Source organism: Salmo salar, chromosome 17 (genome assembly GCF_965601325.2).
Source record: "Salmo salar chromosome 17, fSalSal1, whole genome shotgun sequence".
NCBI lineage: Eukaryota > Metazoa > Chordata > Actinopteri > Salmoniformes > Salmonidae > Salmo > Salmo salar.
The window spans coordinates 30,700,056-30,726,240 of NC_138307.1; the positions used below are offsets into that span (position 1 = coordinate 30,700,056).

General features: G+C 41.4%; 1 protein-coding gene across 1 annotated transcript; it reads right to left on the reverse strand.

Annotated features, from left to right (window-relative positions):
- Window positions 1-1,597: 1,597 nt before the first annotated feature.
- LOC106598330 (uncharacterized) lies at window positions 1,598-12,940 on the reverse strand. The gene is made up of 3 exons (XM_082964412.1): window positions 12,854-12,940; window positions 8,224-8,472; window positions 1,598-4,627 (listed from the first exon to the last, which is right to left on the reverse strand). The coding sequence occupies exons 2-3, from the start codon at window positions 8,324-8,326 to the stop codon at window positions 3,309-3,311; spliced, it is 1,422 nt and encodes a 473-aa protein (XP_082820538.1). The 5' UTR covers window positions 8,327-8,472; window positions 12,854-12,940; the 3' UTR covers window positions 1,598-3,308.
- Between the last annotated feature and the right edge of the window lie 13,245 nt (window positions 12,941-26,185).

Consider the following 26,185-nt stretch of genomic DNA (forward strand, 5'->3'; position numbering starts at 1 on the left):
AACTAGGCTGAAACACCTGCATTTTGGAGCTGCCTTACTCAAGAAAACCAAAAAAGAGACCACGTATGTATGCAGCTTTATTAATTAATAACTCAATTGTATATGTTTTTTTTACATTGTTTGCAAACAGATAATTTTTTTCTCTCACTTTTTTATCGCTAAAACTGTGGGGCTCAAAACAGGTGGCCCACCTGCCCTGAATGATGGGTCGCCACTGAACTTATCTTGAACACTGCAGTCCGTCTGGGTGTTTAACCTTCCCAAGTTCCCCCATGTCACCCTGCTCCTCCGTACATTCCACTGGCTTCCAGTCGAAGCTCACATCCACTACAAGACAATAGCGTTTACTTACGGTGCAGTAAGAGGAACTGCCCCATCTCTACCTTCAGGCTATGCTCAAACCCTATATCCCAACCTGAGCAATCAGTTCTGCCACTCTGGTCTCATGGCCGTCCCACTGCTACAGGAGGTCAAGCTCCCTCTCAGCCCAGTCAAAGCACTTCTCTGTCCTGGTACCCCAATGGTGGCACCAGCTTCCCTCTGATGCTAGGACAGCAGAGTCCCTGCCCATCTGCCCGAAAAGGTCTGAAACCCTACGTTTTTAAAGAGTATCCCTCCCCCCAAAAATACAAATAATAATAATACAAATAATAATAATACAAATACAAACAATAATAATAATAATAATACAAATAATAATACAAACAATAATAATACAAATAATAATAATAACAATACAATTAATAATAATAATAATACAACTAATAATACAAACAATAATAATACAAATAATAACAATAATAATGTGACACTTGTCCTACTAACACTGACTAATTGAGGAGAAATGTATTTACTGTGATATGTGGTTGTCTCACCTGGCTATGTTAAGATGAATGTACTTAATGTGCTGGTGACATCACAGGGTCAGAGAGAACTCCTGACTGTAGTCATACAAAAACACTACAGGCACTCAGCCCATAAGAACCATTCATACAATCAGATCTAATATGAAGAACTGAATACAACCATAAGAACCATTCATACTGTCAGATCTAATATGAAGAACTGAATACAACCATAAGAACCATTCATACTGTCAGATCTAATATGAAGAACTGAATACAACCATAAGAACCATTCATACTGTCAGATCTAATATGAAGAACTGAATACAACCATAAGAACCATTCATACTGTCAGATCTAATATGAAGAACTGAATACAACAATAAGAACCATTCATACTGTCAGATCTAATATGAAGAACTGAATACAACCATAAGAACCATTCATACAATCAGATCTAATATGAAGAACTGAATACAACCATAAGAACCATTCATACTGTCAGATCTAATATGAAGAACTGAATACAACCACAAGAACCATTCATACTGTCAGATCTAATATGAAGAACTGAATACAACCACAAGAACCATTCATACTGTCAGATCTAATATGAAGAGCTGAATACAACCATAAGAACCATTCATACTGTCAGATCTAATATGAAGAACTGAATACAACCATAAGAACCATTCATACTGTCAGATCTAATATGAAGAACTGAATTCTAAAGAGAAGAAGAGGTTGACCAGTACATATTCATGTAACTTTATTTTTCATTGGCAGATCAATAAAGTTTACTTCAATGCAGTTATCCAAACACATTCATGATCAGTAACTAAAATAACTCATCTAGTTTTAAAGACAATTAATAAACACATGTATTACTTTCATAAGCTGTGTATCATTAAATTAAGTTGTAAAACAATCCCCCCAAACTAGTGGTGAAAAGTTATCATCACACCATCTCTATCTGATACATGTTAGGGGCGGAAGATAGCCTAGAGGTTAGAGCGTTGGACCAGTAACCAAAAGGTTGCTAGATCAAATCCCCGAGCTGACAAGGTAAAAATCTGTTGTTTTGTCTCTGAACAAGGCAGTTAACCCCACTGTTCCTAGGCCATCATTGTAAATAAGAATTTATTCTTAACTGACTTGCCTAGGTAAATAAAGGTAATTTTTTTTTTTTGTGTCTACTAGCTCATTCCCACTGCAGAGGGACAACCTGGTCTCAGAGCAAAACGTAATATATGTTGCAAAAACATCTGTGCCATTCCATTTAGTATGTTACATTGCATTGGCCTACCAATATAAGCTGAACTAAAATATAAACGAAACATGTAAAGTGTTGGTTTCGTGAGCTGAAATAAAACAATCCAGAAATGTTCCATATGCACAAAAAGGGTATTTCTCTCAAATGTTGTTACCAAATTTATTTATATCCCTGTTAGTGAGCATTTCAGCCTTTGTCAAGATAATCCATCCACCTGACAGGTGTGGCACATCAAGAAGCTGATAAAACAGCATGCTCATTACACAGGTGCACCTTGTGCTGGGGACAATAAAAGGCCACACAACAAAATGTCACAGATGTCTCAAGTTTAGGGAATGTGCAATTCTCATGATGAGGAATGTCCACCAGAGCTGTTGCCAGAGAACTCAATATTTATATCTCTACCATAAGCCACCTCTAACGTCCTTTTAGAGAATTTGGCATTACATCCAACCGGCCTCACAACTTCAGATCACATGTGACCACGGCAGCCCAGGACCTCTTCACCTGCAGGATTGTCTGAGGGGGGCTGAGTAGTATTTCTGTGTGTAATAAAGACCTTTTGTGGGGAAAAACTCATGCTGATTGGCAGGGCCTATGCCCTCCCAAGTCCCACCCATGGCTGAGCCCCTGCCCAGGATGTGAAATCCATAGATTAGGGCCTCATTTATTTAAATTGACTGATTTCCTTATACGAACTATAAATCTTTGAAATTGTTGTATCTAGATTGTTGTTCAGTATAATACGACTTGTAGGACGTATCGTATGTTACGAATTACAATTCGTATGTTATTTTACACATTGTTAGTCATACAATATGTTACAAACTTGTAATATGTCTGATATGTTACGAATTCCAATTTGTTGTTGCTAACATTAGCTTGGTGAGGGGTTAAATGGTTTTAGGGGAAAGGGTAGCTAACATACTAAGTAGTTGCATGCTAAGCTAACATGCTAAGGAATAGCTAGAAAGTAGTAAGTAGTTGCAAAGTTGCTAATTAGCAAAAATGCTAAAGTCATCCTTGATGAGGTTCAAACACGCAACCTTTGGCTAGAAGTTTGAGTAACACACCCACCCTTCCACAGAGCAGGATTAAGGCTTCTCTCCTGTGTGTATACATTGGTGTGTTAAGTTGCTAAGGTGAGAGAAACTCACCCAAAAGTCAGAGCAGACGTAAGCAGGCTTCTCTCATGCGTGTGTTCTCTGATGAACTTTTAGCCCAGTTGCTGTTTTGAAGCATTTTACACAGGCAGAGCAGGAGTATGGTTTCTCCCCTGTATGTATACGTTCATGTGATTTTAAGTGGGAAAGTTGAGAGAAACTAGTTCCACAGTCAGAGCAGTAATAAGGCTTCTCTCCTGTGTGTGTTCTCTGATGAACTCTTAGATGAGTTGATGTTGTGAAGCATTTTACACAGTCAGAGCAGACGTAAGGCTTCTCCCCTGTGTGTGTTCTCTGATGAACTATTAGCTCAGTTGCTGTTTTGAAGCATTTTACACAGGCAGAGCAGGAGTATGGTTTCTCCCCTGTATGTATACGTTCATGTGATTTTAAGTGAGAAAGTTGAGAGAAACTAGTTCCACAGTCAGAGCAGTAATAAGGCTTCTCTCCTGTGTGTGTTCTCTGATGAACTCTTAGATGAGTTGATGTTGTGAAGCATTTTACACAGTCAGAGCAGACGTAAGGCTTCTCCCCTGTGTGTGTTCTCTGATGAACTATTAGCTCAGTCGCTGTTTTGAAGCATTTTACACAGGCAGAGCAGGAGAATGGCTTCTCTCCTTTATGTATATGTTGGTGTGTTTTTAAGGTATCAAGTCGAGAGAAACTCACACCACAGTCAGAACAGGAGTAAGGCTTTTCTCCTGTGTGTGTTCTCTGATGAACTTTTAGCTTAGCTGATGTTGTGAAGCATTTTACACAGTCAGAGCAGTAATAAGGCTTCTCTCCTGTGTGTGTTCTCTGATGAACTGTTAGCACAGTTGATGTTTTGAAGCATTTTCCACAGTCAGAGCAGGAGTAAGGCTTCTCCCCTGTATGTATACGTTCATGTGATTTTAAGTTGGAAAGCTGAGAGAAACTAGTTCCACAGTCAGGGCAGAAGAAAGGCTTCTCTCCTGTGTGTGTTCTCTGATGAACTTTTAGATCAGTTGATGTTGTGAAGCATTTTCCACAGTCAGAGCAGACGTAAGGCTTCTCTCCTGTGTGAGTCTTCTGATGAACGTTTAGCTGAGTTGATGTTTTAAAACGTTTTTCACAGTCAGAGCAGTAATAAGGCTTCTCTCCTGTGTGTGTTCTCTGATGAAGTTTTAGCACCGTTGATGTTTTGAAGCATTTTCCACAATCAGAGCAGGAGTAAGGCTTCTCTCCTGTATGTATTTTTAGGTGTATTTTTAGCTTTGATAGAAATGGGAAAATCTCTTCACAATGTGGGCAGTGATGAGACCTCTTAGCTCTGTGATCTTCCTGCTGTTGCTCTCTGGATGTAGAGAATGTCTCAACATGGTGTCCTGTGTGAACATCAGAAGAACCAGTCAGTTGGTGTGATATACATGTCAATCAAATGTATTTTATGAAGCCCTTTTTACATCAGTAGTTGTCACAAAGTGCTTAACAGAAACCCAGCCTAAAATCCCCAAAGAGCAAGCAATGCAGATGTAGAAGCACAGCGGCCACAAAAAAACTCCCTAGAAAGCAGGAACCTAGGAAGAAACCTAGAGAGGAACCAGGCTCAGAGCGGTGACCAGTCCTCTTCTGGCCATACCGGGTGACAGGTAGCCTAGTGGTTAGAGCAACCGAAAGGTTGCAAGATCGAATCCCCGAGCTGACAAGGTAAACATCTGTCATTCTTCCCCTGAATAAGGCAGTTAACCCAGTGCTCCTAGGCCGTCATTGAAAATAAGAATTTGTTCTTAATTGACTTGCCTAGTTAACCTGTTTGGGCGCATGTCCAAACGCTTGCGGGACACCTACGACAACATCCGGTGATATTACAGAGCGCGAAATTCAAAATACAAAAATCGTAATATTAAACATTCATGAAAATACAACTGTCTTACATCATTTAAAACCTTGTTAATCCAACTGCGTTGTCAGATTTCAAAAAGGCTTTACGGAGAAAGCATGCCATGCGATTATCTGAGGACAGCGCCCCACGTCAATATACTTTTTCAACCAGCACAGGCGTCACAAAATCACAGACAGCAATTCAATAAATCACTTACCTTTGAAGATCTTCCTCTGATTGCAATCCCAAGGGTCCCAGCTACACAACGAATAGTCATTTGTTTTCGATAATGTCCTTCATTATATCCCAAAAATGTCAGTTTAGTTGGCGCACTTGATACCGTAATTCACTCGTTCAACATGCACACAAACGAATCCAAAAAGTTACCAGTAAAGTTCGTCCAAACAAGTCAAACGATGTATCTAATTAATCCTCAGGTATTCTAATACATAAATAAACAAAAATATTTAAGATGGAGAATAGTGTGTTCAATAGCGAAGATAAATAACGAAGAGTGCACTCTCGTTGATGCGCGCAACATGACTATTTTTCTAAATGGGGGACACATTGGAAAAACTACAAATACTACAAACTACAAAAAACAAGCCTGAAACCCTTTCTAAAGACTTGACATCTAGTGGAAAACCATAGGAACTGCAATCTGGGTCCTATCTATTTGTGTATCCCATAGGCAAGCACAGAAAAAACCTGTGACCTCAAAAAATAATTCCGGATGGATTTCCCTCAGGTTTTCGCCTGCCATATCAGTTCTGTTATACTCACAGACATTATTTTAACAGTTTTAGAAAGTTCAGAGTGTTTTCTATCCAATGCTATCAAGTATATGCATATCCTAGCTTCTGGGCAGTTTACAGGCAGTTTACTTTGGGCACGTGAGTCATCCGAAATTACGGACAATAACCAGTATGCTAAGGAAGTTAAATAAAGGTGAAAAAAATTCAATACATACACTACCATTAGTGGTGAAATAAATGAATAAATTCTAAAGTTTGGGGTCAATTACAAATGTCCTTGTTTTGGAAAGAAAAGCACATATTTTGTCCATTCAAATAATGTCAAATTGATCAGAAACACAGTGTAGACATTGTTAATGACTATTGTAGCTGGAAACGGCTGAAGATCTCGTACAACGCTGTGTACTACTCCCTTCACAGAACAGCGCAAACTGGCTCTAACCAGAATAGTGTCTAGAAGGCCAGCATCCCGGAGTCGCCTCTTCACTGTTGACGTTGAAACTGGTGTTAAGTGACCCCAAACTTTTGAATTGAGCTCAGGTGCATCCTGTTTCCATTGATCATCCTTGAGATGTTTCTACAACTTGATATATAAAATATCAAATATATATGTATCAGATATAAATCATAAGGATGTGGTAGTTTACTGGTTATGATCAACACTTCTCCAATCGTTGTTGAGATCTGATATTCTGTGCAGAGCAAAACGAGACGTAGGCCTATATCATATTTCTCAAATCCTTTACAGGCTAAATTCCAGCCGAACATGGAGAGGACAGTAATGCCTAACTACACTGAAAAAAATATATAAATGCAACATGTAAAGTGTTGCTCCCATGTTTCATGAGCTGAAATAAAAAAAATCAGAAATTTTCCAACACACACAAAAAGCTTATTTCAAATTGTGTGCACAAATATGTTTACAATTCCTGTTAGTGAGCATTTCCCCTTTACCAAGATAATCCATCCACCTGACAGGTGTGGCATATCAAGAAGCTGATTAAACAGCATAATCATTACACAGTTGCACCTTCTGCTGGGGACAATAAAAGGACACTTTAAAATGTACAGTTTTGTCACACAACGCCACAGATGTCTCAAGTTTTGAGGGAGCGTGCAATTGGCATGCTGACTACAGCAATGTCAACCAGAGCTGTTGCCAGAGAATTGAATGTTAATTCCTCTACCATAAGCTGCCTCCAACGTCGTATTAGAGTATTTGGCTGTACGTCCAACCGGCCTCACAATCGTAGACTACGTGTAACAACTTCAGCCCAGGACCTGAGGTGGGTCTGGCTGCCAAGTGGGTGGGCCTTCCAAGGCCCACCATTGCTGCATCCCTGCCCAGTCATGTGAAATCTACAGGTTAGGGCCTAATTCATTTCAATTGACTGATGTTCTTATTATATAAAGGTTAATAATAATAATAATTGTTAGGCTCTCCATGAGCATTAGCTGCTACTTCACTCAATCCTGTTTTAAAAAGTCTCCCTGTGTGACATTCCTTGAGACCAACCAGAAATGTTTCCTTGGCCAAATATCCCCAGATTTTCATAAAAACAGCCAAACATATTCTCTCGTTTCTGCGTCACCAAATGTTGTGCGAGGCAAAAGAGTAGGCCAGGTGAGCATCAATCGCTAGTTCGGTGCAGCAGACTGCAGGGGTGTAGTGCTGCAGGAGCGATGAGCCGCCACAATGGTGTTTGTTTAGTAAAGTTAGATCAATGTCTTGGACGATCACCTAATGATTAATTAGTAGTCCACATAACAAAATATTATAGCATAGCATTACTGTTACAACAAAAACAACACCTAATTTCTTACGAGATTTTAGGATGGTTTGCTGAATCGTCCCAAACTCAACAGCGCGCGCCATTAGGCAGAATGTGCTTTGATTAAAACAAAATACAGGAAGTCTATATAATTTAACACCATCTGCTCTAATTTGCTCACCAAAGAGTAATTTAAGAAGATTTAAATGCATATTCCTATGAAATTGATTGAGATCAAACGATTGGCACGCAGACGCAGCTTGGTCATTTCACTGGTAAAACGTGAAGAATTATAATTCAATATTGACAGTGATGATGTCATGGCCTATTTTGAAATGAGGTATGCCTAACTTGGTGATCGAGGGTATTAAACATTTCCAACGTTCTTGAGACAATGTGTGGGCATAGGCAGGCGTTACAAGTTTTAAAAAATGTTGCTTCGCTGTGAAGTCTTGAGTTGTTCAGGGATGTGTGATGTCAGAATTACAGAATTCAACCTAGCAATAGACTGGGTCATAACTTATGGAGGTCTAATTTATGAAGATAACTTATAGATAGAACCAGCTGTTTACCATGATTAACAGTTGTCCTAATCTTCTCCTCCTCTTCTTCATCTTTAATGTTGACATTCAGCTCCAGTGTTTGACTGCAGTCTTCCAGCTTCACTGATGCCATCTCTGGATCCTGCAGTGCAAACTGGGCTCCACTGTCACAATCAGGACACTGTGACTGTAGGTTTCTACTCAGTGTGGAAGGAGAGAGGCAGGCTGGGATTGTCCTCACTGTTGATGTTACCGGACTCAGACTAAATTCTAGTCGGCCTGTAGTAATAAAGACAAACGGACACAAAAGTTATTGTCTCGACAGTTCTGGCACTTTATCCTGTAAAAATATATTCTCTTTTTTGTTGTTCAATTTACTCATTTCAGTAGATCAGGTAGCTAATCCTTGACAAAACATCCACTCACAGACACAAAGTACACATTTTAAATTGCACAACATAAGTGCACTTAATCTATAGTAGATTTCCTCAACTCACATAAATGACTCAAAAACCATTTAGTACAAGGTTGCAGTATGTTTTAGGCAGCACTATGTACTATTTTCCTGAATAACCTTGTCTTCACTGTATTACTTCACTCACAAAAAACAATTGTATTTCCCATTCACACCATAGTAAGAATTATCAGGGGTCGTACAGTGGCAAGTCAAATTCAAGGCCTTTTTCAGGCACTAATATTTATTTACTTGAAGCCCCATGTGAAAACCCTGAACTATAGATAAATATAGAAACAACTGAATGTGTCTGAATATTAGTACACATGTAAAGAACTGATAATCAGTACATTCAGCTTCAAAACTGTAGTGCAACTGAAATGTTCTTTCTCTGATGAGGCACTACCTGCACTGAAGTCCGTTGATGCAGACCTCCTATGGTATCATGGAGGTCCGCAAACAAACGTTTAAGGTTCATGTCTGTCTAATTCTGTACTAATAAAATAAACCAAGAAATCCCTATTAACTTCTACCACACCCCCCTTCCCCAAAAACCCTCACCCCCCCCCCCCCCCCCAATAAACTTTATCAATAGATCCCTTTCTGTGTTTGCAAACATTGGGGTTTATATCATGCTGAGACAATCCACCCTTAGGTTATCCAGCTTATCAAATACCATGCCAACAGTAACATCTGTTACCACCGACAACTCTGCTGAAGTTTACAAGATAACTTTAAACCTGGTATTTCTGCTTTACACAATCGAAGATGTTGATAACCTTACCAATGAAAGCTATGAAGTACATTTTATTCAATATAAAAGTATCCTTTGTCACAGCGCATTTATGGGCGCAAGATTTCTGAACAGGCCTCGAAACCATGTCTGGACTAGTAGGAAGACCAGTTCTGACAGTAGGTCCTCTTACTACAGGACCAACCATGGAAGCTCCATCAGTCTGACAGTAGGTCCTCTTACTACAGGACCAACCATGGAAGCTCCATCAATATGACAGAAGGTCCTCTTACTACAATACCAACCATGGAAACTCCATCAGTCTGACAGTAGGTCCTCTTACTACAGGACTAACCATGGAAGCTCCATCAGTCTGACAGTAGGTCCTCTTACTACAGGACCAACCATGGAAGCTCCATCAGTCTGACAGTAGGTCCTCTTACTACAGGACTAACCATGGAAGCTCCATCAGTCTGACAGTAGGTCCTCTTACTACAAGACCAACCATGGAAACTCCATCAGTCTGACAGTATGGACTCTTACTACGGGACCAACCATGGAAGCTCCATCAGTATGACAATAGGTCCTCTTACTACAGGACCAACCATGGAAGCTCCATCAGTCTGACAGGAGGTCCTCTTACTACAGGACCAACCATGGAAGCTCCATCAGTCTGACAGTAGGTTCTCTTACTACAGGACCAGCCATGGAAGCTCCATCAGTCTGACAGTAGGTCCTCTTACTACAGGACCAACCATGGAAGCTCCATCAGTCTGACAGTAGGTCCTCTTACTACAGGACCAACCATGGAAGCTCCATCAGTCTGACAGTAGGTCCTCTTACTATGGGACCAACCATGGAAGCTCCATCAGTCTGACAGTAGGTCCTCTTACTACGGGACCAGCCATGGAAGCTCCATCAGTCTGCCCTGTAGTTCCACCAGTCTGTCTTACAGCCACTAGCGGTTTGGGGGGGGGGGGGGGGGGATTGCCCCTGTGACAACAATTTTGGACCCCCTTGTGGCCCCCCTAAATGTGGCGTATGAAAAAAAAATTACATAACAAATTGTTGCTATCGTTCTTTTTTTACATCCGTTATTAGAAAGTGGCAACGCGGAACACTAATTATTATGAACATGGTCTTTTGCCTGCTAATGTAGTGAAGAAAACGATATGACAACAATAACGTCTAATGTAACTGGCCCCTCGAGCAGTACAACAGGCCCCAGCTTGGACCCCCCAGTTGAAATGGTCTAGAACCGCTGCTTACAGTCTCTGCATATGATACATCATGACGGATTCTATATCTCTGAGCATCTCTCTGCACCTGGCATCCACCAAATGCTGCTCTGTCCTCCGCACAATTGCAACACTTAACCGTCACATTGCTCCAACATTCACCGTAATCATGTTCCCCACCACACTTGGCACATCTTTCCACTCAACAGCTACATGTCCCATTCTTTGGTATTTAAAAACACTGATGATTCACCGTTGCTGCTCCAGTTTCAACTGTTCCGCTATGGAACCCTGACCTGTTCACCGGACGTGCTACCTGTCCCAGACCTGCTGTTTTCAACTCTCTAGAGACAGCAGGAGCGGTAGAGATACTCTCAATGATCGGCTATGAAAAGCCAACTGACATTTACTCCTGAGGTGCTGACCTGTTGCACCCTCGACAACCACTGTGATTATTATTATCTGACCCTGCCGGTCATCTATGAACATTTGAACATCTTGGCCATGTTATGTTATAATCTCCACCCAGCACAGCCAGAAGAGGACTGGCCACCCATCATAGCCTGGTTCCTCTCCAGGTTTCTTCCTAGATTCTGGCATTTCTAGGGAGTTTTTCCTAGCCAATGTGCTTCTACACCTGCATTGCTTGCTGTTTGGGGTTTTAGGCTGGGTTTCTGTACAGCACTTTGTGACATCAGCTGATGTAAGAAGGGCTTTATAAATACATTTGATTGGCTGATTGATGAGGCTGGGTCAAATTCTCTGACATTGAAGCTAAGGAATCCTATTCTGTACTTTTCCAGACAAAACCTTCTCAAACCTCAACAGCACTGATAAGCTTTCACTTCTTTAACCCTCTTTCCTACTGATCAACCTTTAGGCTTCAACCACTCTGTCTCCCTTCACATGTTCTTTAACAATATCATCCATGGACATTGATACTGGGACCTCAGAGATTACTCCTTTCAATTTAACATGGCTTCTGAGCTTCGTCCCATAATGATTTTCTGAGCTTCGTCCCATTAGGATAGAAGTATCTTCCCTTGCTGAACCTGACTAGCACAAGATATTAACAATCTACCATTTTAAATTTTTCATTTCACCTTTATTTAACCAGGTAGGCTAGTTCAGAACAAGTTCTTATTTACACGGATGCGGCCCAGTTTAACTTCACCTCTCTTTATGGCCTTGGTTAATCAGATAGGGTGTAAATGAGGCCCTGTGGTCTCCTCAAACACCATCCCAACTTTCCACTGTGACACATTATTACTATAGCTCCCTACCTTGGGCCTCTTTAGAGTTTCTATACTACGTGCGCCACTGCTTCCAGTATCATTATCTCTGTTCTTCCTAGGTCTTTCCACTACAGACCATTCACATTCTAGGCCCTCATCCTCCCGCTCCATATCATCAGAACTGTTCCCCACATTGATCGCATTCCAGCACAGCTGTTGCTTCTCAAACTCTCTCTCCATTTCCATTGTTTCAGGGGTGTCAAACTCATTCCATTGAGGGCCGAGTCTCCACTGGTTTTAATATCTGTCCTTTCAATTAAAACCTAGACAATCAGGTGAGGGGAGTTCCTTTCTAATTAGTGTACTTAATTCATTAATCAAGTACAAAGGTGGAGAGAAAACCCGCAGACACTTGGTCCTCCATGGAATGAGTTTGACACGTGCTCTGATTCATCGGCATTAATCGACGCCATTCCATGCAGTTGGCCTCTCTCTCCAAATGGTGAAGGATAACTTCAGTTAGCTTCCCTCTACTTTGACATTCCATCACACAGCCTCATGTCGCCATTTCACCACGAGCAAACTCCTAGAAAGACGACCGAAACCGTTGAAGCCGCCATTTGACTAGCCTCCTCCATACCATCCTGATCTCGCGAGTTTACATTAACGAAACAGTGTACGTAAACTCGCGAGATCAGGATGGTTCGGACGAGGCTATTTACCAGCTCATAAACATTTTACACAAAACCAAGAACATGTAAAAACGAACTCAAATAAGTGGAATCTTTATCAAATGAAATTTATGTTCAGACAAACCCAAAGTCTAGCTATGTGACTTGTAAAATCGTTTTTAATCACCTTCTTCACTCACTTGGTTTGACCCCAAAACAACACATACAATTAAAACCTTTACCAAACGTGATAATACCTTGACGGATTTGTTACCTAGCATATTATATATTATTTCGACATTAGAAAGTTTAAACGTGCTATTACATACCTACAATAATACATTTGAAACGGACACAACCCCTATCGAAATACAAGCACAGTTCTGTCGTCAACTACCCGGAACTTCCTGTTCCCCACAACGACAATACAACAGCGTCATCTTCTTCTCTGGTATACAGACATTTACACAAATATAACGTGTCTGCCGCCACCTACTGTACGGTTAGTAAACTGTAGAAAGAAATACATGTCCATTGCGGATAAAGGGAGGGGGGACAACGACATCAAAACAAAATACAAAAATAGATAAATAACATCCCACTACTTCAGTCACAGTCCTATTCAAATCACATCCCTACACAGTCTCATGGCCTCATAGGCAAGAACATCTTCAGTCACAGTGCTATTCAAATCACATCCCTACACAGTCTTATGGGCCTCGTAGGGAGGAACATCTTCAGTCACAGTCCTATTCAAATCACATCCCTACACAGTCTCATGGCCTCATAGGCAAGAACATCTTCAGTCACAGTGCTATTCAAATCACATCCCTACACAGTCTTATGGGCCTCGTAGGGAGGAACATCTTCAGTCACAGTCCTATTCAAATCACATCCCTACACAGTCTCACGGCCTCATAGGGAGGAACATCTTCAGTCACAGTCCTATTCAAATCACATCCCTACACAGTCTCATGAGCCTCATAGGGAGGAACATCTTCAGTCACAGTTCTATTCAAATCACATCCCTACACAGTCTCATGGCCTCGTAGGGAGGAACATCTTCAGTCACAGTCCTATTCAAATCACATCCCTACACAGTCTCATGGCCTCATAGGGAGGAACATCTTCAGTCACAGTCCTATTCAAATCACATCCCTACACAGTCTCATGGGCCTCGTAGGGAGGAACATCTTCAGTCACAGTGCTATTCAAATCACATCACTACACAGTCTCATGGCCTCGTAGGGAGGAACATCTTCAGTCAGAGTCCTATTCAAATCACATCCCTACACAGTCTCATGAGCCTCGTAGGGAGGAACATCTTCAGTCACAGTCCTATTCAAATCACATCCCTACACAGTCTCATGGCCTCGTAGGGAAGAACATCTTCAGTCAGTATTCCCTGCAATCAGTGGCGTAACTTGCAGACTTGTTTACGCTGCTGTGCGTTTTTGTTGCCGATCTTACTTTGATACCTGACGGTTTTTTACTTTTTCATTACCGTATATTTTTACTTTTTCCCTCACTCAACTTTTTTCATTCAACTTTTTCACCCCGGAGGTTTTATCTGGACATGGTTCGTCAGGACTTCAAACAGCCGAAGCTAAGTAACATTAACATGATGCCTTCTAATTGCAGTCGTTGTACTTATAATATACAGGAGAACGATCGCCTTACGGCAAGGATAGCTGTGCTGCAAGCCCAGCTTCAGACGCGATCGTTAGGCAAGGGTAATTTCAGTGTAGGAAAGGATGAAACAGCGTCTGTGCCACCAGTAAGTACAGATAGTAACGTTAGTATAAACCCCCTCGCACGGTCCCCGCAGCCGGACATCTTTCTCATGGCTTCTGGAGGGAAACGCTGTAGGAATGCTCAACCGGTGTCGCTTATTCAGCCGACAGAAACTTTCAACCGGTTCTCCCCATTAAGCGAGTCGGAGTCGGAGGCCGAGACTTCTCTGGTCTCTACTCCTCCCGTTGTGGGGTCTGAGACGCCGACGGCTCCCACCATTAGCTCTGACAAATTGAAAACCCTAGTCATTGGCGACTCCATTACCCGCAGTATTAGACTTAAAACTAATCATCCAGCGATCATACACTGTTTACCAGGGGGCAGGGCTACCAACGTTAAGGCTAATCTAAAGACGGTGCTGGCTAAAGCTAAAACTGGCGAGTGTAGAGAGTATAGAGATATTGTTATCCACGTCGGCACCAACGATGTTAGGATGAAACAGTCAGAGGTCACCAAGCGCAACATAGCTTCAGCGTGTAAATCAGCTAGAAAGATGTGTCGGCATCGATTAATTGTCTCTGGCCCCCTGCCAGTTAGGGGGAGTGATGAGCTCTACAGCAGAGTCTCACAACTCAATCGCTGGTTGAAAACTGTTTTCTGCCCCTCCCAAAAGATAGAATTTGTAGATAATTGGCCCTCTTTCTGGGACTCACCCAGAAACAGGACCAAGCCTGGCCTGTTGAGGAGTGACGGACTCCATCCTAGCTGGAGGGGTGCTCTCATCTTATCTACGAACATAGACAGGGCTCTAACTCCTCTAGCTCCACAATGAAATAGGGTGCAGGCCAGGCAGCAGGCTGTTAGCCAGCCTGCCAGCTTAGTGGAGTCTGCCACTAGCACAGTCAGCGTAGTCAGCTCAGCTTTCCCCATTGAGACCGTGTCTGTGCCTCGATCTAGGTTGGGCAAAATTAAAAATGGCGGTGTTCGCTCTAGCAATCTCACTAGTATAAAGACCTCCTCCATTCCTGCCATTATTGAAAGAGATTGTGATACCTCACATCTCAAAATTGGGTTACTTAATGTTAGATCCCTCACTTCCAAGGCAGTTATAGTCAATGAACTAATCACTGATAATAATCTTGATGTGATTGGCCTGACTGAAACATGGCTTAAGCCTGATGAATTTACTGTGTTAAATGAGGCCTCACCCCCAGGTTACATTAGTGACCATACCCCCCGTGCATCCGGCAAAGGCGGAGGTGTTGCTAACATTTACGATAGCAAATTTCAATTTACAAAAAAAAAAACAACAATGACGTTTTCGTCTTTTGAGCTTCTAGTCATGAAATCTATGCAGCCTACTCACTCACTTTTTATAGCTACTGTTTATAGGCCTCCTGGGCCATATGCAGTGTTCCTCACTGAGTTCCCTGAATTCCTATCGGATCTTGTAGTCATAGCAGATAATATTCTAATTTTTGGTGACTTTAACATTCACATGGAAAAGTCCACAGACCCACTCCAAAAGGCTTTCGGAGCCATCATCGACTCAGTGGGTTTTGTCCAACATGTCTCTGGACCTACTCACTGCCACAGTCATACTCTGGACCTAGTTTTGTCCCATGGAATAAATGTTGTGGATCTAAATGTTTTTCCTCATAATCCTGGACTATCGGACCACCATTTTATTACGTTTGCAATTGCAACAAATAATCTGCTCAGACCCCAACCAAGGAGCATTAAAAGTCGTGCTATAAATTCTCAGACAACCCAAAGATTCCTTGATGCCCTTCCAGACTGCCTCTGCCTACCCAAGGACGTCAGAGGACAAAAATCAGTTAACCACCTAACCGAGGAACTCAATTTAACCTTGCGCAATACCCTAGATGCAGTTGCACCCCTAAAAACTAAAAACATCTGTCATAAGAAACTAGCTCCCTGGTATACAGAAAATACACGAGCTCTGAAGCAAGCTTCCAGAAAATTGGAACGGAAATGGCGCCACACCAAACTGGAAGTCTTCCGACTAGCTTGGAAAGACAGTACCGTGCAGTATCGAAGAGCCCTTACTGCTGCTCGATCATCCTATTTTTCCAACTTAATTGAGGAAAATAAGAACAATCCGAAATTTCTTTTTGATACTGTCGCAAAGCTAACTAAAAAGCAGCCTTCGCAAATGGAGGATGGCTTTCACTTCAGCAGTAATAAATTTATGAACTTCTTTGAGGAAAAGATCATGATCATTAGAAAGCAAATTACAGACTCCTCTTTAAATCTGGGTATTCCTCCAAAGCTCCATTGTCCTGAGTCTGCACAACTCTGCCAGGACCTAGGATCAAGGGAGATACTAAAGTGTTTTAGTACTATATCTCTTGACGCAATGATGAAAATAATCATGGCCTCCAAACCCTCAAGCTGCATACTGGACCCTATTCCAACTAAACTACTGAAAGAGCTGCTTCCTGTGCTTGGCCCTCCTATGTTGAACATAATAAACGGCTCTCTATCCACCGGATGTGTACCAAGCTCACTAAAAGTGGCAGTAATAAAGCCTCTCTTGAAAAAGCCGAATCTTGATCCAGAAATTATAAAAAACTATCGGCCTATATCGAATCTTCCATTCCTCTCCAAAATTTTAGAAAAAGCTGTTGCACAGCAACTGACTGCCTTCCTGAAGACAAACAATGTATACGAAACGCTTCAGTCTGGTTTTAGACCCCATCATAGCACTGAGACTGCACTTGTGAAGGTGGTAAATGACCTTTTAATGACGTCAGACCGAGGCTCTGCATCTGTCCTCGTGCTCCTAGATCTTAGTGCCGCTTTTGATACCATCGATCACCACATTCTTTTGGAGAGATTGGAAACCCAAATTGGTCTACATGGACAAGTTCTGGCCTGGTTTAGATCTTATCTGTCGGAAAGATATCAGTTTGTCTCTGTGAATGGTTTGTCCTCTGACAAATCAATTGTAAATTTCGGTGTTCCTCAAGGTTCCGTTTTAGGACCACTATTGTTTTCACTATATATTTTACCTCTTGGGGATGTCATTCGAAAACATAATGTTAAATTTCACTGCTATGCGGATGACACACAGCTGTACATTTCAATGAAACATGGTGAAGCCCCAAAATTGCCCTCGCTAGAAGCCTGTGTTTCAGACATAAAGAAGTGGATGGCTGCAAACTTTCTACTTTTAAACTCGGACAAAACAGAGATGCTTGTTCTAGGTCCCAAGAAACAAAGAGATCTTCTGTTGAATCTGACAATTAATCTGGATGGTTGTACAGTCGTCTCAAATAAAACTGTGAAGGACCTCGGCGTTACTCTGGACCCTGATCTCTCTTTTGAAGAACATATCAAGACTGTTTCAAGGACAGCTTTTTTCCATCTACGTAACATTGCAAAAATCAGAAATTTTCTGTCCAAAAATGACGCAGAAAAATTAATCCATGCTTTTGTTACTTCTAGGCTGGACTACTGCAATGCTCTACTTTCCGGCTACCCGGATAAAGCACTAAATATACTTCAGTTAGTGCTAAATACGGCTGCTAGAATCCTGACTAGAACCAAAAAATTTGATCATATTACTCCAGTGTTAGCCTCCCTACACTGGCTTCCTGTTAAGGCAAGGGCTGATTTCAAGGTTTTACTGCTAACCTACAAAGCATTACATGGGCTTGCTCCTACCTATCTTTCCGATTTGGTCCTGCCGTACAAACCTACAAGTACGCTACGGTCACAAGACGCAGGCCTCCTAATTGTCCCTAGAATTTCTAAGCAAACGGCTGGAGGTAGGGCTTTCTCCTATAGAGCTCCATTTTTATGGAATGGTCTGCCTACCAATGTGAGAGACGCAGACTCAGTCTCAACCTTTAAGTCTTTACTGAAGACTTATCTCTTCAGTAGGTCCTATGATTAAGTATAGTCTGGCCCAGGAGTGTGAAGGTGAACGGAAAGGCTGGAGCAACGAACCGCCCTTGCTGTCTCTGCCTTGCCGGTTCCCCTCTTTCCACTGGGATTCTCTGCCTCTAACCCTTTTACAGAGGCTGAGTCACTGGCCTACTGGTGTTCTTCCATGCCGTCCATGGGAGGGGTGCATCACTTGAGTGGGTTGAGTCACTGACGTGGTCTTCCTGTCTGGGTTGTGCCATGGCGGAGATCGTTGTGGGCTATACTCGGCCTTGTCTTAGGACGGTAAGTTGGTGGTTGGAGACATCCCTCTAGTGGTGTGGGGGCTGTGCTTTGGCAAAGTGGGTGGGGTTATATCCTGCCTGTTTGGCCCTGTCCGGGGGTATCATCGGATGGGGCCACAGTGTCTTCTGATCCCTCCTGTCTCAGCCTCCAGTATTTATGCTGCAGTAGTTTATGTGTCGGGGGGCTAGGGTCAGTCTGTTACATCTGGAGTATTTCTCTTATCTTATCCGGTGTCCTGTGTGTATTTAAATATGCTCTCTCTAATTCTCTCTTTCTCTCTTTCTGTCTTTCTCTCGGAGGACCTGAGCCCTAGGACCATGCCTCAGGACTACCTGGTATGATGACTCCTTGCTGTCCCCAGTCCACCTGGCCGTGCTGCTGCTCCAGTTTCAACTGTTCTGCCTGCGGCTATGGAACCCTGACCTGTTCACCGGACGTGCTTGTTGCACCCTCGACAACTACTATGATTATTATTATTTGACCATGCTGGTCATTTATGAACATTTGAACATTTTAACATTTTGACCATGTTCTGTTATAATATCCACCCTGCACAGCCAGAAGAGGACTGGCCACCCCTCATAGCCTGGTTCCTCTCTAGGTTTCTTCCTAGGTTTTTGGCCTTTCTAGGGAGTTTTTCCTAGGGAGTTTTTCCTAGCCACCGTGCTTCTTTCACATGCTTTGCTTGCTGTTTGGGGTTTTAGGCTGGGTTTCTGTACAGCACTTTGAGAATATCAGCTGATGTACGAAGGGCTATATAAAAATAAATTTGATTTGATTTGATTGTAAAGTACTTAAGTATATTTTTGACAACTTGCATTTTAACTCCACTACATCCCTAAAGAAAATATTGTACTTTCTACTCCATACATTTACCTGACACCCAAAAGTACTAGTTAAATTTTGAATGATTAGCAGGACAGGAAAATTGTTCCATTCACGCATCCCTACTGGTCATCCATACTGCATCTGATCTGGCGGACTCACTAAACACAAATGCTTTGTTTGTAAATTATGGGTGTGATCTTAAATGTAATCTGGAGTGCCAGAGTGCGCTTGGGCGTTCGTAAATTCAGAGCGTTGTCAGATTGTCAGTTCGTATCGGTCTCGGAGCGTTCAGAACCACACTGGACGTTCTGGCGGAGGAGTAGGGTTGATTCAAGCTTTCTGACCTCACAACGGCAGTCAAGCATCCAAGCTAACTGGTTAACATTGGCTAGCTTGCTAGCTACTTCCAGAACAAATGAGAGAACTCTGACCATTTTACTCGCCTTAGCAGAGCTGGTTAGGCAGTGTTCATGTTATCCAGAGCATTGGTGACTTTAACTGTGCTACAGGCAACACTTTAATGACGCGTTTTTTGCCGACGTTTACTGACACCGGCCCTATTAAAAGATGTTGAGCATTCGTTTTTCATCAATTATTCTTCCCTCTGGCAGCCTCAGACCAGAGTGCTCTGAAATCAGAGTATATAGTCAGAGCGAATTTAGTAAACCACCCTGAGAGTTGGTGTGAGCCCCTGACTATCCGTACATTTAAACTACAATAAAATAGTGCTGTCTGGTTTGCTTAATATAATGAAGTTGAAATGATTTATACTTTTACTTTTGATACGTAAGTATATTTTAGCAATTACATTTACTTTTGATACTTATGTATATGTTAAACTAAATACTTTTAGACTTTTACTCAAGTAATATTTTACTGGGTGGCTTTCACTTTAACTTGATAGGAAAGGACTCAAGTATCTTTACTTTTACTCAAGTATGACAATTGGGTACTTTTTCCACCCCTGCCTGCAATGCTACCAATGTTAATTCCTGAATTCCCAAAAACCTTTCAGCTGCACGTACAATTAATCTTTACAATCGGTATCCTTCAACTGGTAAATGACATTATGAATCTCAACCGGCTGCGGGTCATCCACTGCCATAGCTTCCTCAGCACCAATCGCTCTTTAAACTATTTCCAGCGCCTCCCAGTAGGAGAACTACTGTACCGTTTCTTGATGTGGATGTTCCCTGATATAATAAAAAATGATACATGCCATTGGTCAGTTCCGGTGTTATGAAACCGATGGAGACGATTTGTTAAAAAAAATATGTTTTTATTTAACTAGGCACATAGCATACATAACAGGTTAGGATAATTAAAGTGGCAGGTTAGGAAAATTAACGTGGCAGGTTAGGATCATTAACGTGGCAGGTTAGGATCATTAAAGTGGCAGGTTAGGATAATTAAAGTGGCAGGTTAGGATAATTAGAGTGGCAGGTTAGGAAAATTAACGTGGCAGGTTAGGATCATTAACGTGGCAGGTTAGGATCATGAAAGTGGCAGGTTAGGATAATTAAAGTGGCAGGTTAGGTGACTGAGGTTAAGGTTAGGAAAAGGGTGAGGGTTAGGGATTTGTTTACCATGTAGTTTTGGATAACTAACGTGGCAGGTTATGATAATAAATGTGGCGTTTAGGAGACTGAGATTAAGGTTTGGTTAAGGGTTAGGCTTAGCTACAACACTAGCGGTTCTGGGGGGGCCCCTGTGACAAGAATTTTGGAACCCCTTATGGCCCCCCTAAATGTGGAGTATGAAATAATTTTTACATAAGTAATTTTTGCTATCCCCAACGCTAAAGAAATGGCCACGGACAATTGGGGAGCTTCAATTGGTGTAAACTTGCTATCATGAAACACCCAATATCAGAGAACGCCCCTAATTGCGGTCTGCAATTACACCCTTTTCGGATCAAGGGGCCAGGCTTCCAGTCTATAAGCATGCTTTCCACTGTGCTGAGGGCATTTTCGGTACTGCAGTTCAGCTGAAACACGACCCAATTCCCATTGACAGCCCCATAGCGAAGTCACATTTAAAAAAACGTGTTTTTTTTTATCATCAAGTTTGTAAACAAAACATCTATTGAATTATTCAAGTAATTGCCTTAGAGTCTGATTTTTTCCCCATCACTCACAGCCAAAGTTAACCATTTTAGATTCATGCTGTGAGGTGGGTGAGCTTATGCCACATGCAGATGCTGAAGGGAAAGCGCACCTCTTGACCTGCATATGCATAATGTAGGTCAAGGAGCAGCCTCGTCTCATAGACTAGAGGTAAAATAGTAAATATAAATCTGGGACTCTCAAAATAGTATTATGTTACGTTTTTATGGTTACATAAGACAGATGGGTACTTAATAAATGGAATTTGGATGGTGCTGTACTGTAACAGCGAGTTGAGCCAGTTGAAAGTATTGACACCAGGGATATATTGTTGGTGACTGTGTGCTTCTTCATTAGTTTAGTGTTTATTATTCATTTATTTCTGGTACCCTCCTACCTGAGAGGCATGAGGCCTGTGTGGCGTTGCACTGTTAAAATCATCCCAGTGTGGAGATGAAACATCTGTGTGTTGCAAAGCCACATGCTCTGTCCTCTGTTCTACCTAGGTGTTTTAATGTTGGTAATACAGAGATAATACTAATACTGAGATAACCACTGATCTACCTAGGTGTCTTAATGTTGGTAATACAGAGATAATACTAATACAGAGATAACCACTGTTCTACCTAGGTGTTTTAATGTGGGTAATACAGAGATAATACTAATACAGAGATAACCACTGATCTACCTAGGTGTTTTAATGTGGGTAATACAGAGATAATACTAATACAGAGATAACCACTGCCCTACCTAGGTGTTTTAATGTTGGTAATACAGAGATAATACTAATACAGAGATAACCACTGCTCTACCTAGGTGTTTTACTGTTGGTAATACAGAGATAATACTAATACAGAGATAACCACTGTTCTACCTAGGTGTTTTAATGTGGGTAGTACAGAGATAATACTAATACAGAGATAACCACTACTCAACGTAGGTGTTTTAATGTTGGTAATACAGAGATAACCACTGATCTACCTAGGTGTTTTAACGTGGGTAATACAGAGATAATACTAATACAGAGATAACCACTGCTCTACCGAGGTGTTTTAATGTGGATAATACTAACACAGAGATAATACTAATACAGAGATAACCACTGATCTACCTAGGTGTTTTAATGTGGATAATACTAATACAGAGATAATACTAATACAGAGATAACCACTGCTCTACCTAGGTGTTTTAACGTGGGTAATACAGAGATAATACTAATACAGAGATAACCACTGATCTACCTAGGTGTTTTAATGTGGGTAAAACAGAGATAATACTAATACAGAGATAACCACTGATCTACCTAGGTGTTTTAATGTTCTAATACTAATACAGAGATAACCATTGGACATGCATTTTCCATTATGCCATAGTGTTTATCACTTCAGAACCTTACATCTGTAGTTTGAAGCATAAACAGGGCATTATATAAGACCCCTTGACTTTTTCCACATTTTGTTACGTTGCAGCCTTATTTGAAAATGTATTAAATGCATTTTTTACCTCGTCAATATAAACACAATACCCCATAATGGTAAACCGAAAACAGGTTTTTAGAAATCTTAGCAAATTTATAAAAATGAATACCTTATTTGGTAAGTATTCAGACCCTTTGCTCTGAGACTTGAAATTGAGCTCAAGTACATCCTGTTTCCATTGATCATCCTTGAGATGTTTCTACAACTTGACTGGAGTCCACATGTGGTAAATTCAAATGATTGGAAAAGCACAAACCTGTCTATATAAGGTCCCACAGTTGACAGTGCATGTCAGAGCAAAAACCAAGCAATGAGGTCGAAGAAATTGTCAGTCGAGCTTCGAGACAGGTTTGTGGTGAGGCACAGATCTAGAGAAGAGTACCAAAACATTTCTCAAATCTCTGTTGGCTGGGCTCCCCGCTTGTGCCGTCAAACTTCTGCCCCACGTTGGGCGCAAACCTTTTAAGGGCACCTGAGTGGCGCAGCGGTCGAAGGCACTGCATCTCAGTGCAAGAGGCATCAGTACAGTCCCTGGTTCGAATCCAGGCTAAATCACATCTGACCGTGATTGGGAGTGCCATAGGGAAGCGCACAATTGGGCCAGCATCGTCCGGGTTTTGCCGGGATAGGTCGTCATTGTAAATAAGAATTTGTTCTTAACTGACTTGACTAGTTAAATAAAGAAAAATAAAAAAGTGGGATGCATGCCAGAAAAGCCACTACACAATACATTACTAAACAATACATTCATTGCACTATAACGGTGAGAAAGGGTGCCCACAAACTGTTACATAAAGCTGACCGAAAAGCATAGTCCAAACAACTTACCACTGCTACACCTGGCTATCAGCGGAGCCTTGTCTGGCAAAGAAACAGTTCATTCAGCCTCATTTACTGTCTTTAAAAAAAATATGGCTGACTTACTTAAACAAATGTGGTTTCTACTGACAATTGAGATGTACAAACTATGGCATAAGGGGACGACAAGCGGATAAGAGGCAATACGTAATTTCGATTAAGACAATAATGAGCGAGCTAGGACGGACGAAGTCAATATAACTATTTGTTCAGCACTTTTGAAATGCACAGCGACAAAATTCAGAACATGGGCCGTTCTTAGCGTTCTCCCTGTACGCCAAGTCAGAACCGTAGGATAACTAAAGGGGCATATAATCAGACAATGAAAGCTCTTACAATATTCAATGATTACATTTCTCAAAATAGACCAAATTATTAGGGGGAGGCACATGGGCTACTAACATCTTCCTACACAACATACACTTAGTATTACTTTCTTAGCTACAGTATACATATCTCCCTGGCATATTACATCATTTATGCAGTAGCATACAAGACATTTTTGGACTCACCTTGTTGTGCTGTGCTCACTCGAACAGGAAGGTGGCGCGGCAGTCCTTCGTGGGCATATTTTGTCATCAAACTTTGTCATCAAAGTCTGGCATTCTCTGGATTTATGGTGCTTTCAAGACAACTGGAAACTCAGGAAAAAAAATGAGGACGTCAGTGATCTTCAGGTCGTAGCTGTAGAAAGAGTTCCCAATTTACAATTCTGAGTTGGATGAAAGTTCAAAATGTATTTTCCCAGTCTTTACTTGTTTTTCCCTGAGTTCCCAGTTGTCTTGAACTCACTCAAGTCAGATTTTGCAGTACCGACTTAAATTGTTTTGAGCGCGGCACAAATCAAGCTCTATTGACAGCATGGCCCATGTTGAATGTTTACAATTTTAAACTAGGAAAAGAGCCACTTCATCTTAGACTTGGGACCACACAGCCACTCCATTGAATAGCAGGCTAATGATTGATTTGCAATGCTTGCAGTTAGCCACTGATTCTTTCCAAACCACACATTGTTGAATTTGAAATTTCCAACTTTTGTGTAATGTTTATGTCCAATGGCCGATGAGCACCGATAGATTTTATCTATAATTTCTCTTCATATGATAAAGATTAAAAAGGATTTGCCAGTAGATTGTCAACTTGATTCATGATGATGACTGCTAGCTGAGATTTTGAAAGTATGATGTTGACATGATCAGTCCAATCAAAGTGACTGTAGATATCACATGATTTGATGTTATTTTATCTGTGGACAATGACCTTGAGCCTTCTTGGATGGGCACTTTGAATGTAACTCTATGACAGCACCCAAGGGGCTTGAATTTTCAAGTTATACCCTTAGACTTGGCAGTGAAGTATTGTCCCCATGAATGACAGAACACTGAGCCAATCACGGCGCAACGCTCCGTATTTTCTGCTGGCTTGCCCCACCTCCACAGAAAGTACTGAACTAGGCTGAAACACCTGCATTTTGGAGCTGCCTTACTCAAGAAAACCAAAAGAGGCCACGTATGTATGCAGCTTTATTAATAACTCAATTGTATCTGTTTTTTTACATTGTTTGCACACAGATCATTTTTTTCTCTCACTTTTTTAATCGCTAAAACTGTGGGGCTCAAAACAGGTGGCCCACCTGCCCTGAATGATGGGTCGCCACTGAACTTATCTAGAACACTGCAGTCCGTCTGGGTGTTTAACCTTCCCAAGTTCCCCCATGACACCCTGCTCCTCCGTAGATTCCACTGGCTTCCAGTCGAAGCTCACATCCACTACAAGACAATAGTGTTTACTTACGGTGCAGCAAGAGGAAGTGCCCCATCTCTACCTTCAGGCTATGCTCAAACCCTATATCCCAACCCGAGCACTCAGTTCTGCCACCTCTGGTCTCATGGCCGTCCCACTGCTACAGGAGGTCAAGCTCCCTCTCAGCCCAGTCAAAGCACTTCTCTGTCCTGGTACCCCAATGGTGGCACCAGCTTCCCTCTGATGCTAGGACAGCAGAGTCCCTGCCCATCTGCCCGAAAAGGTCTGAAACCCTATGTTTTTAAAGAGTATCCCTCCCCCCAAAAATACAAATAATAATAATAATAATAATACAAATAATAATAATACAAATACAAACAATAATAATAATAATAATAATCAATAATAATACAAATAATAATAATAATAACAATACAATTAATAATAATAATAATACAAATAATACAAATAATAATACAAATAATAATAATAACACAAATAATAACAATAATAATGTGACACTTGTCCTACTAACACTGACTAATTGAGGAGAAATGTATTTACTGTGATATGTGGTTGTCTCACCTGGCTATCTTAACATGAATGTACTTAATGTGCTGGTGACATCACAGGGTCAGAGAGAACTCCTGACTGTAATCATACAAAAACACTACAGGCACTCAGCCCATAAGAACCATTCATACAATCAGATCTAATA